The 14270-nt window shown below is 37.0% G+C and overlaps 3 protein-coding genes and 2 long non-coding RNA genes across 10 annotated transcripts; 3 read left to right on the top strand and 2 right to left on the bottom strand.

Annotated features, from left to right (window-relative positions):
* Positions 1-5231: 5231 nt before the first annotated feature.
* Positions 5232-6910, top strand: LOC113347544. Its single transcript, XM_026591227.1, has 4 exons — positions 5232-5726; positions 5807-6064; positions 6167-6496; positions 6569-6910. Exons 1-4 carry the CDS (start codon positions 5232-5234, stop codon positions 6908-6910), a joined length of 1425 nt encoding a protein of 474 aa, XP_026447012.1.
* Positions 6911-7546: 636 nt separating this feature from the next.
* On the top strand, positions 7547-8383 carry LOC113347540. Its single transcript, XM_026591224.1, has one exon. It carries the CDS (start codon positions 7547-7549, stop codon positions 8381-8383), a length of 837 nt encoding a protein of 278 aa, XP_026447009.1.
* Positions 8384-8758: 375 nt separating this feature from the next.
* LOC113331298 lies at positions 8759-9396 on the bottom strand. Its single transcript, XM_026578023.1, has 2 exons — positions 9084-9396; positions 8759-9050 (listed from the first exon to the last, which is right to left on the bottom strand). The coding sequence occupies exons 1-2, from the start codon at positions 9381-9383 to the stop codon at positions 8886-8888; spliced, it is 465 nt and encodes a 154-aa protein (XP_026433808.1). The 5' UTR covers positions 9384-9396; the 3' UTR covers positions 8759-8885.
* A 79-nt stretch (positions 9397-9475) lies between these two features.
* Positions 9476-9860, bottom strand: LOC113331293. Its single transcript, XR_003350858.1, has 2 exons — positions 9597-9860; positions 9476-9517 (listed from the first exon to the last, which is right to left on the bottom strand). It is a non-coding gene; the product is annotated as an uncharacterized LOC113331293 (long non-coding RNA).
* A 1100-nt stretch (positions 9861-10960) lies between these two features.
* Positions 10961-13820, top strand: LOC113331279. 6 transcript variants are annotated; one of them, XR_003350856.1, is made up of 8 exons: positions 10961-11108; positions 11361-11442; positions 11545-11594; positions 11759-11872; positions 11984-12013; positions 12242-12325; positions 12466-13433; positions 13537-13820. It is a non-coding gene; the product is annotated as an uncharacterized LOC113331279 (long non-coding RNA). The 6 variants fall into 6 exon arrangements; XR_003350854.1 differs by lacking the exon at positions 11984-12013; XR_003350855.1 differs by having other exon boundaries at positions 11759-12013.
* Positions 13821-14270: the final 450 nt, after the last annotated feature.

The following is a 14270-nucleotide window of genomic DNA, read 5'->3' as shown; positions in this document are numbered from 1 at the left end:
GCGGGTTGATGAAATGACCACCCGTGAAGAATATCAACCCGCGGGTTTTGACCCGTATCAATCCGAACCCGTGTAACCCGTAACAAGCCAGCCCCGTCCCGCCCGTTTGCCAGCTCTAATACCAATGGCATCTAGGGTTAAAAAGGCTCGAATGATAAGGCAATATTAAGATCAGTAAATGAGCCAGTCAAATTAAATATAAAAAATATTAAATTTGTGAGAAGAGAAAACAAAAAGTGAGCTAGTGCAAGAAAGAATAATCTTTCTTTCCACCCGGAGTTGCAGAGAGAACAACTTCATGATTTTTCCTTCCAATATGCCGAGCATTTGAGTCAAATTACAAATTGTATCTCGCATCAAGTTGTGGTGCATACGACTCGGTTAATGGCCATTGTCTCTGTAAAATTCGTATGGGCATATTTACACGATTTTAGACAACATAAGCAGGTGAACATAATTGAGCATATCTGCTTCAGTATCTAGGCACATTGGAAAATGCTCCACATCATATTGACATATCCCTTTGAAACAAACAAAAACAACTTAATTAAATTCACACATAGTTTAGCATCCTGCTACAAAACTATACACTAAAAAAGAAAAGAGGAACGAATCATCATACCATGTTTAAAACCACACACAAAAGACATTTACTAGTGTTCCTTTGTGTTGATACTAAAATTGAGGATCCTCAAGTTGTTATTTCTCATCATTGTGAGGAATTTCAAACTGTGGTTGACTGAAAATTGACAAAATCAAGAGGCAAGAAATTTATTAGAGCAAATCAAAATAAATAGACAAAATACACAAAAAATAATTGGATTCCTAAAACAGTGCTATACCATAAACTGATATAATCATCATAACATTCTTGATTCCAACTCGCTTTCACATTTCCAAACCCCAAGATCAATCAATGAAACTACACTGACATCCACATTTGTAGTTAACAATAAGTCATCTAGCAACATATTGCGTCTAAACCCCGTTGAGCTTTCTTTTGTGTTCTAACAAAATGACACCACGCAATTTTACTCGTGTAAATTCAAGCACATCCACTTTTGTTATCTGAAATTCTTTAATAAAATACATATCCAGTCGGCCTTAGTTGACATCTCTACACAAAATTTAGAATCAAAATGTCATACATTTGAAACACATATCCCGGAACTTAAGAAAATGCCATTATTGCCACCGGATAATAGGACCTAATTGTGTAATTGATGGACGCAGATTTGACGACAGTTGGAGTATTGTTGATGGTTCCGAAAGGTCCGGTAGACTCGGAAAGCTAGATAATTCTTCTCATTTCAATTGATCTCTCATTGTTCAAGGTATCAAAAGTAATTATTTAAGCCTTATAACTGTCTACAATCGTTGTGTGTAAAATACCTAACTTTAGAAAGGTCTCAACTGAGTGAACAACATTATCTAATAGTAAACTACACATGTGTTCTTACTGAAACTATTTCGTATATTGTGTATTTCCGGATCAAATGTTTATCGTGTGTTTAAATTTTTTTCAGCTATAAAGCTTTGCTTTTTTCATCTTACCTACTTTTAAGCTGCATTCGATTTTATAACCGGCGTTGTTTTATAAGAAATAACTACTTTCAAGTTTCAACTGATAGTAAGTTTATCTTCCCTTCTATAAAACAGTGATACTAAAACCAATATAATAACTAGGAAGTTAAAAAAAAAATTAAAAAAAATTGTGTCGTGCCACATCTACTGGAATTGTAGGCAATCAGGGTCGTACTACCCAGCCTGCTACAACTGTGGTTGGTAATGTGAGAGACCACTGATGCCCTAAATACAAAATCCAAGTGAACGATCCCGAACGAAGATCTGTAAAATGAGGACATCCTAACATTTAATATGTTCCACTGATAACTCAGAATCACTAATTTTGTTTCAAAGCGAATAATCATTAAATAAATTAATACCGTACAATAGATATATGCTTTGTATGGATGTTTTGATTGTAGTCATATTTAAAAAATTACAATGTCGTTGTTAATAAGTTTGTAACACAGATAACGTATGACATAAGCCTATATGCTTAAGATCAAGTGCAGGCATAATTACATGGCCTTGCTTATGCAGTCTCTTACATCTCAGAAGAAAAATAAAATCATTTTAACCTTTTTTGAGATGAGCAGCACACAATAGAGTCCACTGTAACATATACTGCACTTAACAATCAACACCGTCTATATATGCAAAATACGAGTTTGCTTGCGAGATCCTTTGGTAATCCCATCGTCCATGAAATTCTTTGCGCCAGATGCATGCATATATGGGTACAACGTGGTTACTTATCATTATATTAACCTCAGTCGACTAATTTGTAGGAACATTTACCTTAAAAATATCACTTGAGATACACAAAAATTTTCCGATAACTATAACAAAAATACACGCCATTTTCTTGGGGTTGTAGGCGATCAAAATGACGTTTCATATGTGTGACAACATGCGACACTTTTGGTCTATTCATATAACTCTTCTTTGGACAAGTTCTACCCATTTTATATTTCTTAAATCCAAAGTTCTGTACATGGATCTCTTTATACTATTTGACTATCCAATTTTTGACTATTTAAATATTTAGACTGCAAAATACTACATGGAAAGGAATTTTCTATGGTGGAGATGGATCCCAATAGAATGGATTTCGCCGTACATTACTGCAAAAAAAAGGTGCAAGCAACGGAGACGTTGAAATGTTAATGATGTTGTATTTCCTCATACGATAGGCTATATTATTTATGAGCTCTCGATGGGAATTCTCTGACCATACTGGGGATTGATGTTGAGCCCTTTTATATTTACCAAGTTATTAACAATGAAATTTGCAGCCTTACTCTCCTGCCTGACTTATTGATCCAAGAGTTTTGTTGAACAAAGTATATATAGTGGATGGAATATGATTGTTATCATACTTCTATTAGTGTTTTATTAATTTACTCTCTTATTACCCGGAAGGTAAAAGTCATTATTTGAATAACAGGTTGTTGGCGATTTTTGCAGGTGGTAACTTGGAGGTTTCGATAGCTTTCAAGCCTTTGTAGTATTTTCATCCATTGCATCTTATGATCAATGATATCTGGTTTTCATCAAGGTATATGAAGTTAACAGATGTTGCGAGGGCAACACAACGTAGTGGCCAGTGCCTATGCCGAATTGGAAAGTGACGGGAGAGAGTATACGTTTTGTTTGTTTATGTTTGTCTGTTACTTGGTGATTCTGATTGTAGAAATTTGGATTTTACTGGCCTCCATGCATGTAAATTTGCTTTAGTATTTTGAACAATTGCAACTACTAGCATTCTGTTTAGAAATCCATGTTCATTTTTTGTGTATAGTGGTTAAGAGCAACCACAGTCATGAAACGGACCAAATACCAAAAGCCAGACTAAAAACTAAAAATTTTTGGTATTTTGGGTGACCCAAGCGCAGTGGGATAACACCAAATTTGGTGAAGCGTAACTTACACTAACGCCCGATGCCAGACGTAACTTATACTCACGTCTGTTGGTGAAGCGGATTTTTATTATCCGTTTGAATGAAACGGAGGTATAATGCCCGCTTGATTGAGGCGCAAGTATAACTAACGCCTGATATGGGACGGCGATGGAAAGTGCGTCTACTGGGACGGAGATGAAAAGTGCGTATCACTCGTACGGAGATATAAAGTGTGTATGTTTCGGGCGTTAATGGATTATGCGTCTGGGTGAGACGTTTATAGAAGAAGCGTCTGATTGGAACGTTTGTAATACCTGCGTCTATGTGGGACGTTTGTAATACGTTCGTGTGAGAGGGACGGTTGTAATACGAGCGTCTGAGTGGGACGTGCGTAATACATGCGTCTGAATCAAGCGATTGTAATACGTGCGTCCGAGTGAGGCGTGCACGGGAAATCCGTCTGGATATAGACGTCATTATCTCTTCTTCTCCTCCTCCTTTTACATAAACAGTCTCCTTTTACATAAACAGTTTACAGAAGAAAAAAAAAAGATGAAAACAGACGAAAAATCTAGGGCAAAACCTAAATCGAATGTGACGGAAATTTGATTGGGTGCGGGGAAACGAGTTCTTGCGAAAGAAACGAGTAATCTTATTCGTTAATTGGGTGCGGGGAAATTTGATTGAAGATTAAAGGTATGATTTGTTTTTGGGTAATTTGTTTTTGGTTGGATTGAAGATTAAAGGTATGATTAATTAGGCTGTTTTTGGGTGGAATGAGTGGATTGCATGTTGATTTCATTAAGCATAACCGTGTTTGTTTGATTTCATTAACCATATAACATGAGGTTAAAGTTACTGTTCTTTCTTTGATTATGTATAGAATGATTTGAGTGATAGAATATGAATAATTTGTTTGTTTGATTATGTATGAATAATTTTACTGATAGAATACAAAGGGTAGATACAAAATGTTGTTGTTGATCTTCACTGATAGAATAATTTTACTGATAGACTAAGTTCACTGAAATCCATTAAACATGAATTGTTGTTGCTCACAAAGGGGAGATACAAAATGTTAAACAGTTGTATTATAAAGACGGTGTCTAGATTTTTTCTGTAAATTTTTTTGATCTTCTATACTGTAAGTAAATAAAATATAATCTTGGGGTTTATTTACTGTAAATTTTTTGGATTTTCTATACTGTAAATTTTGATCTTCTATAATATAGAATAGAACATTTTATGGATGCTGTAAACTCAGAAAAAACAATTACTAACTTGTATTTATATCGTGCTCAGATGTTGAGCAGAATAACGTCGAGATTTGCACAAGGAAAAAAGATGAATAATAAGAAACGCAAAGGTAAAGGTCCAATGGAGCCTGAAATAGACCCTAATGTTGGAGATTTGGAAGTTCCAGATACCGGGTTCGATGAAGATAGCGAAGATGAAACAACACCGTCCGTGGTATCCCTAGATAACTACAATTGCCTGGAAGATAGTGACAAACACGCTTCTACAGATATTACATATTCAAGCGATCCAAAATTCAGGTACCAACATCGTGGTTCACTCTTTTCGGTCATTGTTTATTATAAGGAGATAACAAAACATAGTCCAAAAATTAAATACATTATCGACAAGGCAGGATGGGGACGTTTATTAGCCATGGAAATAGGAGAAGCATCACACCCAGTGATTGATTATCTTGTTGAACATTGGTGGGATACAACGCATACTTTTCACTTCCCTTTTGGTGAAATGGGATTCACGCCGCTTGATTGGGTAGTGTTGACAGGATTGAGTATTGGAATTGGGGATGATGTTCCGTATAACCCAGTCAAGTACAAATTTGATTATGTCCGTGAGCATGTTTTTCCAGAAATAGAAGAACCCTTAGATTATGAAGATCCCCCAATCTCTGGAAAAAAACGCCCCCCGGCACAGTGGATTTCAGATGCAATCACAATTAAATTTTTGACTACGTATTTCAAAGAAGATATCTTGGTTGCAGCTAATTTGGATGACAAACTTGCAGAAAAAGTGGCGAGGGCCTTTTTTATGTATGTTTTGGGAAATTTTTTCTTTTCCAATGCAAAGAACTACATTGATGCGGCTTGGTTAGCTGCTTTTGAGGATCTAAATGCAGTTGATATGTATGATTGGGGTGGTCCTGCTTTTGCAAAATTGTATGTGGCACTCAACGCATCTGGTAGGGGACAGAAGTCATTATCTGGGCCGTTCCAAATATTAGAGGTAAATTATTATTTATTTTTATTTCATTTAAATGTATATTTTTTGGCAGTTGATTTATTTGGTTGGTTATGATGGAGTAGTTTTGGGGATATGAATATCTGGGCATATGTAGACCGTGCGACCCAACTAGTGAAGAAAAATGGCCAAGAACTTCCCGGTGGAAAGCGAAGAAAAAGACTATCGATATTGTTCACTGTAGGAATGCGCTTAATCAGTTGACTGCAGACATCGTGACATGGAGACCGTGGGAATCCGCCATTGGTGTTCTTGACTCTGATGTTGGTCGCAGGGCTGTGGAGCTTTCAAACAAAAGGGTTATATTTACTTGGATTGGCAAGGTCAGTTAGTACGTTGTTTTTATATGAACATTATTACTTCAAAGTTATCATTTTATCCTAAGTTGAAGAACTTATTTTCTCTGATTACTGGTAATTTGACAGAATATGTGGTACCTAGGAGAACGATCTTGGAGGCAAAATCATCCTACTTTTGGAATTCCTAGAAATCCACCATTTAAAATTGGCGAGGTCAGTCATGAGAAAGCAAAACTTGTGAAAGAAGCTGGATGGGTAGATGCAAATATGTTTGTGAAAGCTGTTTCATATAATATGTATCTGCGATATTGGCGACATGTAACTAACTTCCATCAATTCGTGACCAAAGTCGATTGGGTAGTTGAATTACACGGGGTTGATGGTGACCGTGTTAAACACCTTATTCAACGACCTGCTCAGCATGTACCTATTCCACCACCACAACAATTATCATACGTAAGTACATCCCGTCATTATATTAAAATATATGGTAATCTCATTTCTTAATTATTTTTTTTTAAACGACAGCCTGAAGCTTATAATCTAGTTCAAGAACATGCCGATTTTAATCGTGCGTTTCGCGAGTTTGTATTATATGAAACGGAAGACAGGATGATACGTTTAAAGGCAAAAGATGAAGTAATACGAGGCCTTGCAGCTCGTAACAATTACCTGGAGGATCAGATGCAATTCCGTATGCAACAAACGCCGCGTCCCCCTATTGGATTCGGCAGTTTTTCTGAAACTATCCCACCAGCGGTGTGGGCTCCAGTGAGTCAAGCATCAACAATGTCGTCTGTTAACCCCCATCCGAGAATGACGTTTATCCCACCACGGCAAACACCATCGCATACTCCTACTGATGAATAATTAACTTTTTAGCCTCCACTTTGGATATGTACTTTTTAGCCTCCACTTTGGATATGTACTTTTTAGCCTCCACTTTGGATATGTACTTTTTAGCCTCCACTTTGGATACTCCTACAAAGTGCGTATGTTATCTCTATATAGGGTTACTTTTTAGCCTCCATTTTCAGACTCCATAATACTTTCTGACATGTTGATTTCTTTTCAGCCTTTGTTTCGGTACTTGTAGTTTAATTAGTGTTATTTCTTTTTAAGCCTTCATTTTCAATCGGTCAGTGTCGCTTCTTTTTAGCTATAGTCTTAGTCTTTGCAGTGTCAATTCTTTTCACTCGCATTTTCAATCTGCAATGCCATAAGTGTCTATCATGTGTCTATAAAACCAATACTACATATCTCGGTGAATACAAACCAACACTGCAAATATTCTTCTTCTTCGAACTCTCCCAATCACTTCTCAAACTATACATTCCAATGGAATACTGTGACAATAACGCTGAATCTTCTTCTTCTTCGGACTCCGAATTTTCTTCTACTTCTTCTTCTGCGATCTCTGATAACAGCTTTTACTCATCAGATGAAGATGCGGTTGCATTGAGCCGAAATAATCTAGCAGTTAGTTTGGGAACTGCCATTACAAGTATGACATGGTCTCATACTCGTATAAAAATACCAAGAAATCGTGAAGCCGGAGATATACTTCTCTGGAATGACTACTTTTCTGACAACCCCACCTACCCAGCTAACATATTTCGTAGGAGATTCAGAATGCGGCGAGAATTGTTCAACCGAATATTGGCAGATGTGGTGTCTAGAAATCCTTATTTTGCTCAAAAAAGAGATGCTTGTGGCATTCTTGGATTATCCCCTCATCAGAAAGTAACTGCAGCAATCCGAATGTTAGCTTATGGATGTGCAGCAGATGCAATAGATGAGTATTTACGCATTGGAGAAACCACCGTTTTAGAAGCAACCCGTCGGTTTTGCAAGACGATTGTGGTATTATATGGGAAAGAATATTTACGCTCACCAACTGCGGGTGATGTTGAACTGTTGCTGAAAGAAAACAAAGACAGGGGATTTCCTGGGATGCTGGGGAGCGTGGACTGTATGCATTGGAAATGGGATAGATGTCCGTCAGCAGAATCAGGAGTATACACCGCGTATAAAGGGAGTGAAAGTATTGTGCTAGAGGCAGTGGTGTCACATGATCTCTGGTTTTGGCATGCGTTTTTTGGTATGCCCGGCTCCTGCAATGATATTAATGTAATGAATCGTTCTTATATTTTTCGAAAACTTATCAACGGGAAAACACCACCGGTGAACTTTGAAGTAAACGGGCATGCATATGATATGGGATATTATCTCGGTGATGGCATTTATCCACAGATTGCTACTATTGTGATGGCCATTAAACAACCAGATCACCGAAAAAATATAAATTTTCATCGATGCAAGAGGGAGCACGGAAAGATGTAGAGCGTGGATTTGGTGTACTGCAACAACAATTTGCCATTGTCAAACAACCTGCACGAATGTGGAACCCGGATGTGCTTGCCTATATAATGAAAACGGTTATTATTTTACATAATATGATAGTGGAGGATGAGCGTCTTCCCGGTGATTGGCCACATGAATATGACTCACGTAGCAGGTCGGCACCGGTGAATATATCGAGGGTAGGTACTGAGGAACTTTCCAGAATGAGAGCTGCACATCGGCGTCATGCTATACACAATAAAGAAACACATTTTCGCTTGCGTCAAGATTTAATCGAACACATATGGTCAAATTTTGGAGATAATTATTAAGTTGGGATGGAAATATGTTGTATCGTATTTCTTCATCGGAAAATATGTTGTAACGTTGCTTACTAATGTACTATTTATCATATAAAAATTAAAATTCACTAAAATTGACTAAAACTCACTAATTTTTTTATTAATGATAAATATTAAGGTTCAACTAATTCGGTCATGCTTTAAGATTGGTTTCTTTTGCGTTGTAGTATTTCCATCTTTCGAAGTTCGAAGTACTCTCTTGTTACAGTGTCCAATGTAGAGACATCCTTCAACATTATGGCCAAGTCATCGTCCGCTTCTTTCTTTAAATCGAGTTTTTCTTGCCTAGCTTGTTTCGCCGCAAACTTTGCCGCAGACTTAGCTTGTATCGCCGCAAACTTTGCCGCAGACTTAGCTTGTATTGCTTCAAACTCAGCTTGTCTCTGTCCCATCTTCATTAGTGATTGTGCTTTGTAATGTTCATTGAAACTTTGCTGCTCCTTAATTATATCCTCTAGCATTTCCTCCTGGGCATTGGATTTTGCTCTCCCTGTTTTCTTTAGTTGTTTCGATGCTTTCTTCCCCAACTGACGCTTACGTGTGTTCTCTATATCTCCAATATCTAGATCATCACTGGACTCGCCTGGAATTGTTTCCTCAATATCAGCGTTTTCCTCACCACTCTGAGAATCTTCCATTTCTTGGCCTGAATCAAACAAACACGTCGACCGTCCTGAATATTTGATACTATCTTTTAGAATTTCGTAGCACTCTTCGTGCTTAAATTTTTGTTACCATTACTTTCTTTGAATCGCTTTCTTATCTCTTCAACCTGTTATTATTTTCAATACTCATCAGTTCCAATTACATGTATATAATTATTAAGGGTGCAAAAATTGACGATTACTTACCCTCGAGACTTCATTCCATCCGCTATGATATTCACCATCAACTTCCAACACTTTTGCAGAATAAAGTGAAACCTGTCTACTGATTCCCTGAAATCGACTCTGGATAGAAGTCCAAGTACGTTTTGGTTTACAAGGCAGGGCTTCTTCCAACTTATCTTTGATCCGACTCCATAATACTCTTTCTGGTTGATCGGTTCCGGTAGCAGAATCTTGAGATATGGCTAAATGGATTCTACATATCATTGTATCTTCTTCTGTTGTAAAATTGGGACCTCGTGGTGCCATTTCTATATTTCTTGAAATAGAAATTATAAATGATAAGATTATGCAGAAATAAGTTTGTCAAATGCTATATATAGATATACGAAAGAGCCGTTGCAATCTATCAAACGGTCGGAAAATCAGAAAACCAAAATCAGAATTCCAAAATATAACCGTTGGCGCACGTAATACATGCGCCTGGTAACGGACGCTCGTAATACATGCGCTCCGAACAAACGCTCATAATACGAGCGTCCGTCCCAGACGCTCGTAAACATGCGCCCACTCCAGACGGTCCTAATATATGCGCCCATCCCAGACGCTTCTAAAACATGCGCCCACTCCATACGGTCGTAATATACGCCTCACTCATACGCCCATAAAACATGCGTCTCACTCATACGCCCATAAAACATGCGTCTCACACAGACGTTAATAATACGTCCGTCTCCTGCATACGGTCATAATACATGCGCCCGGAGCAGGCGCTTGTAGTAACTGCGTCCAAACCAGGCGTTTTTAATAACTGCGTCTGCTATGGGGCGTAGGTTTTATCTACGTATGGCCCGGCGGTGTTTATAATAACGCCTAACTCAAACGCTCTATATACATCCGCCCCATTATCATACGTTATTTATAAGTACGCCCGATGTGGAGCGTCCACTATACTTCCGTCTGAAATCATACGCCCACTATACTTCCGTCCCACTATAATCATTTTAGTCTCGGTTGGCGACCACATTTGGTCGCAAACCCTAATTAAGTGGACTAAATATGGTTTTAGTCAGTACCCACTGCGGCTGAATTTGGGACCAAATTTGGGTATAGTCCCCAAATTTGGTCATGACTGTGGTTGCTCTAAACCATGATACAATGCTATCCTGGCCAGAAAAATAGGAAAAAAAACTAATTATATATATAGTTTTAGGAGAAAATACTCTGCCGTGGTTAAAGTTGTATCAAGCTCGAATTTTAGAGCTTCTGGCGTTGTTTCCCACCACCGGTCTTGCATATTTTCAACCCCACTTATTTTTCTTACGTTTTCCCACCACCGAAAATACTCTGCTGTGGTTAAGATCTTACGTTTTCCAAATGGACCAAAAGTCCAAACCCTATTTTCTCTTCTTCCTCGCTATTTCTTCCCCTCACCGTCGCTTCTCCGTTCTCTCTGTTTATTTTGCAGATTTGGAATCATCGAAAAGGAAGCTATTTGTGAAGGAGAAAAAACAATAAAAATATTGAATCCTGCAGGTATACTAACCAATTACAATCTAAGGTTCTCTCTTTTTTTGTCGAAGTTTCTTCTTGATTCATTATATTTTGTTCTAATGATTTATTTTGTTTAGTTTTGCTTCGCAGATTCCTTTGTTTTTCTAATTACTTTTACTTTGGTTTTGTTTTGTAGATCCAATCCTATACCATAAACCCTAACCCGTTTTCTCTTACTTTTTTTCTTCCTTCTTCTGAATCAGTGAACCCTAACACTTTCGGTCTATTTTGCAGATATGAGTTTCCACTGCTCTTGATAAACAAAGAAATCCGATCTTTTAGAGCTTCTGGCCCACTCTATATATTTAGACCAATAGTAAGTGATGATACCTATCAGTAGCATATAAAACCTTCGTTCAGATACCCTGTTCTCATCCTTTTTTCTTTTTTCCCTCATGTGAAAACGACTTAATTCCAGCATTGGATCCGCTCGCGATTACATCTCTTCAAACTACAATATAATTACAGGTGATTAGAGTTTCTTCTTTATTCCTCTCTTACGTCTTCTCATAACCTAAGGTACTCTCTGGGGTTTTTAATGTTTTGGGTATACTTAAGGCTTTGTTTTATGGTCTTCAATCTGAAGTTGGTGTTAATTTATTAGCTTTTATTGATGTGAAACTTAATCATAGGTGTTTCAAGTTCAACAAGGAAGAGAAGAAAAACTAAATTCAATCACCATCATGTGGACTTGCATAAGTATCTCATACAAGACATTAATCTAATCAGTAATCACCTAATGTTAGGTAAGTTAATACCTTTACTGATTTTAGTCTTCCTTAGTTATGTGATATACATTTCAATAATAATTAAAAGAGTACTTACATTTTCACCTTCAAATTGGATGAGTTGAATAGTAAGAGTTCTTGCAAAGGGATTCGAAACGGGTACGTGTAAATAAATATAGGATTTGAAGTATAGGTGTTTTTGGAATAATCTGTTCAATATGTTTGTTTTGAATTGTGATTCCTCTTTGGTATCTTCTGTTCAATCAGTTCATATTATATTTTAATTTAATTCTAATTAGGAATTTTGAAATTATGAGTTTTATTAGTCTCTACAGGGAGCAATGGAAGTAACTATAGGCTTGATTTGTTTGGTATCCATGTTGACAGGCCAATAATGTCCCGATTTTTCTGTGTACGAGGGTTTCCATGAAGATTCTTACACTGCTTTCATTTATGGTCTTTCAAAAAAAGGTATACTTAATGTAAATACCCAATTACGATGATTAGGGTCTTTAATTGGGGTTAGTTATGAGATATGAAATGGTTGATTATGAAGTTACCATGCAAATACTGATGTCTAAACATAGCTCAATATATTGTGTGTTATGCAGGATTGCAATGCACCAGAGCCATGGCAACATAGCTGCTTCGATTACCTCAAACCATGTACTCAGATCACTGTTTTTTTATTTCTAAAAGCATTCCATTGTTTTTTATTTCTTAAAGCATGAATATATTACCTATCCAAAGAATTCCTCATCCATACATGCATCATTTTCATTTGTTGCCTCTACAAGTACTCATGATGGCATTAGGTTGGACTGAAGTTTTAATTCGTCTATATAAGGTAGAAATGATTATCGTGGTACATTACAACTAGAGATATTTGCTGGTGTAATACCGTTTTCAACACTATGTACACTATAGACTTGGGATTATTATACTGTTGGGGTAACATGTGTGCATGAAGCAGGGGATCAGGTACTCTCTTCTTGCTATCCCTTTTATGCTTATGAATTATTTGCGCTTTACATTAGGAAATTGTATTTGCTATCTTAACTTAAATGGAAGAGCACATGGTTCTCAACCATGTACTTGCGGGTTCGACTCCCGCAGATGGCATCATTATTTCAGTATGCTAAAACTTACATGCTTCTGATGGTAATATTAGTTATGCATTATGTAGTGAACCACACGCGTTCAGGTCAAAATATGAGAACAAAAAGGTGGTGAAACAGAGGAATATGGGTAGAAATATGTTGAGTAGATTGTTGGAGCTAGAATTGTGTGTCAAAATAAATCGGCAAACGGAAGTAAGCAAAGTTATTTGAGGAAGGAAATGGAGGCTCTGAGGTTTTAAATTATTATCAACGTCTGATATGGCGTGAGATATACACTGGGTTGGGTCCTATTGTGGCTAAAGAACTTACTATCTTGGCAGAGATTAAGCAGAATGGGAATGGTGAAATTACTAACCAACAACAGCAGAAAAATCACCAATGTAGTCAGCAACCCCCGTAGAACCACTAACACCAGCATCATCAAGCTAGAATGAAGAAAAAAAAGGCCTCAATTCTGGGTACGTCTTATTTTCTTAGTCTTGATGTATTTCTAATTTATTGTGTAAATGGATATGATTGTTCGAGGTATTCTGATCATCTGAATAAAATGTGAAAATGCAGGACCACAATGATCTGAGGTACAAAATATTTTAAGGTTTGTTGCATGGTCGAAATAAGTCAATGTCTATTGAACAAAACATATGACGGACTTGGCTGTCAATCTCATGATTATTATCTCTCATTTTCCTTGCACCTTTTTCCTGATTTTCCAACATTCTTTCCATTGCAGACACTCATATATGCCCATGCTATGCATTTTACCCATAGGTGATGGTTTCTCCTCATGATTGCTATGGATTTTATAAAAAAAATTAAAATTAATGAAAGTAGTTTTTTAATTTTCACTTTCCTCCACATCTGTTTAAGTTTTTCAGCAACAATTACATTCCACAACAAATGTTCATATCCTGTTTGGCCTGCAGGAATTCAACCAAGTGCAGGAAGACCCATTTCACTTAAACGTGACTTTAAACTGAACCCCTGATCCATTTTTCGTCAAACTTTAATACGAGTAATAATTAATAATACTTGCAACGCACGGGACCAAAACTAGTGTTTTTCTTATGTCAGTATACAAATCAGAGGGGATCCATGAATTCATATGCGTTGAAATGAAAATATAACTATCGTGAGAGTAGATACTTGTGGGTGTTTTAAATATCAATTTTGTAATAACACCGATTTATTATTTTCTTCGAATGGTTAAAACTGGATGACACCTGCATTACGTGAACGGATTGATGTAATGTTATAACATGGTATTTTTTTGGCCCATCTTTATACATGCCCATGCC

Source organism: Papaver somniferum, chromosome 1, assembly GCF_003573695.1.
Source record: "Papaver somniferum cultivar HN1 chromosome 1, ASM357369v1, whole genome shotgun sequence".
Classification (NCBI taxonomy): domain Eukaryota; kingdom Viridiplantae; phylum Streptophyta; class Magnoliopsida; order Ranunculales; family Papaveraceae; genus Papaver; species Papaver somniferum.
Note: the sequence above shows the minus strand (reverse complement) of the source record. Positions and strands in the feature narration are given on the sequence as shown.

Coding starts and splice junctions, on each gene's coding strand:
- LOC113347540 (XM_026591224.1), top strand. CDS start 7,547: ATGACATGGTCTCATACTCGTATAAAAATACCAAGAAATCGTGAAGCC.
- LOC113331298 (XM_026578023.1), bottom strand. CDS start 9,383: ATGGAAGATTCTCAGAGTGGTGAGGAAAACGCTGATATTGAGGAAACA. Junction 9,051..9,083: donor AAGCTAAGTCTGCGGCAAAG/TTTGCGGCGATA, acceptor TCTGCGGCAAAG/TTTGCGGCGAAACAAGCTAG.
- LOC113347544 (XM_026591227.1), top strand. CDS start 5,232: ATGGGATTCACGCCGCTTGATTGGGTAGTGTTGACAGGATTGAGTATT. Junction 5,727..5,806: donor GGCCGTTCCAAATATTAGAG/GTAAATTATTAT, acceptor ATGATGGAGTAG/TTTTGGGGATATGAATATCT. Junction 6,497..6,568: donor CACCACAACAATTATCATAC/GTAAGTACATCC, acceptor TTTAAACGACAG/CCTGAAGCTTATAATCTAGT.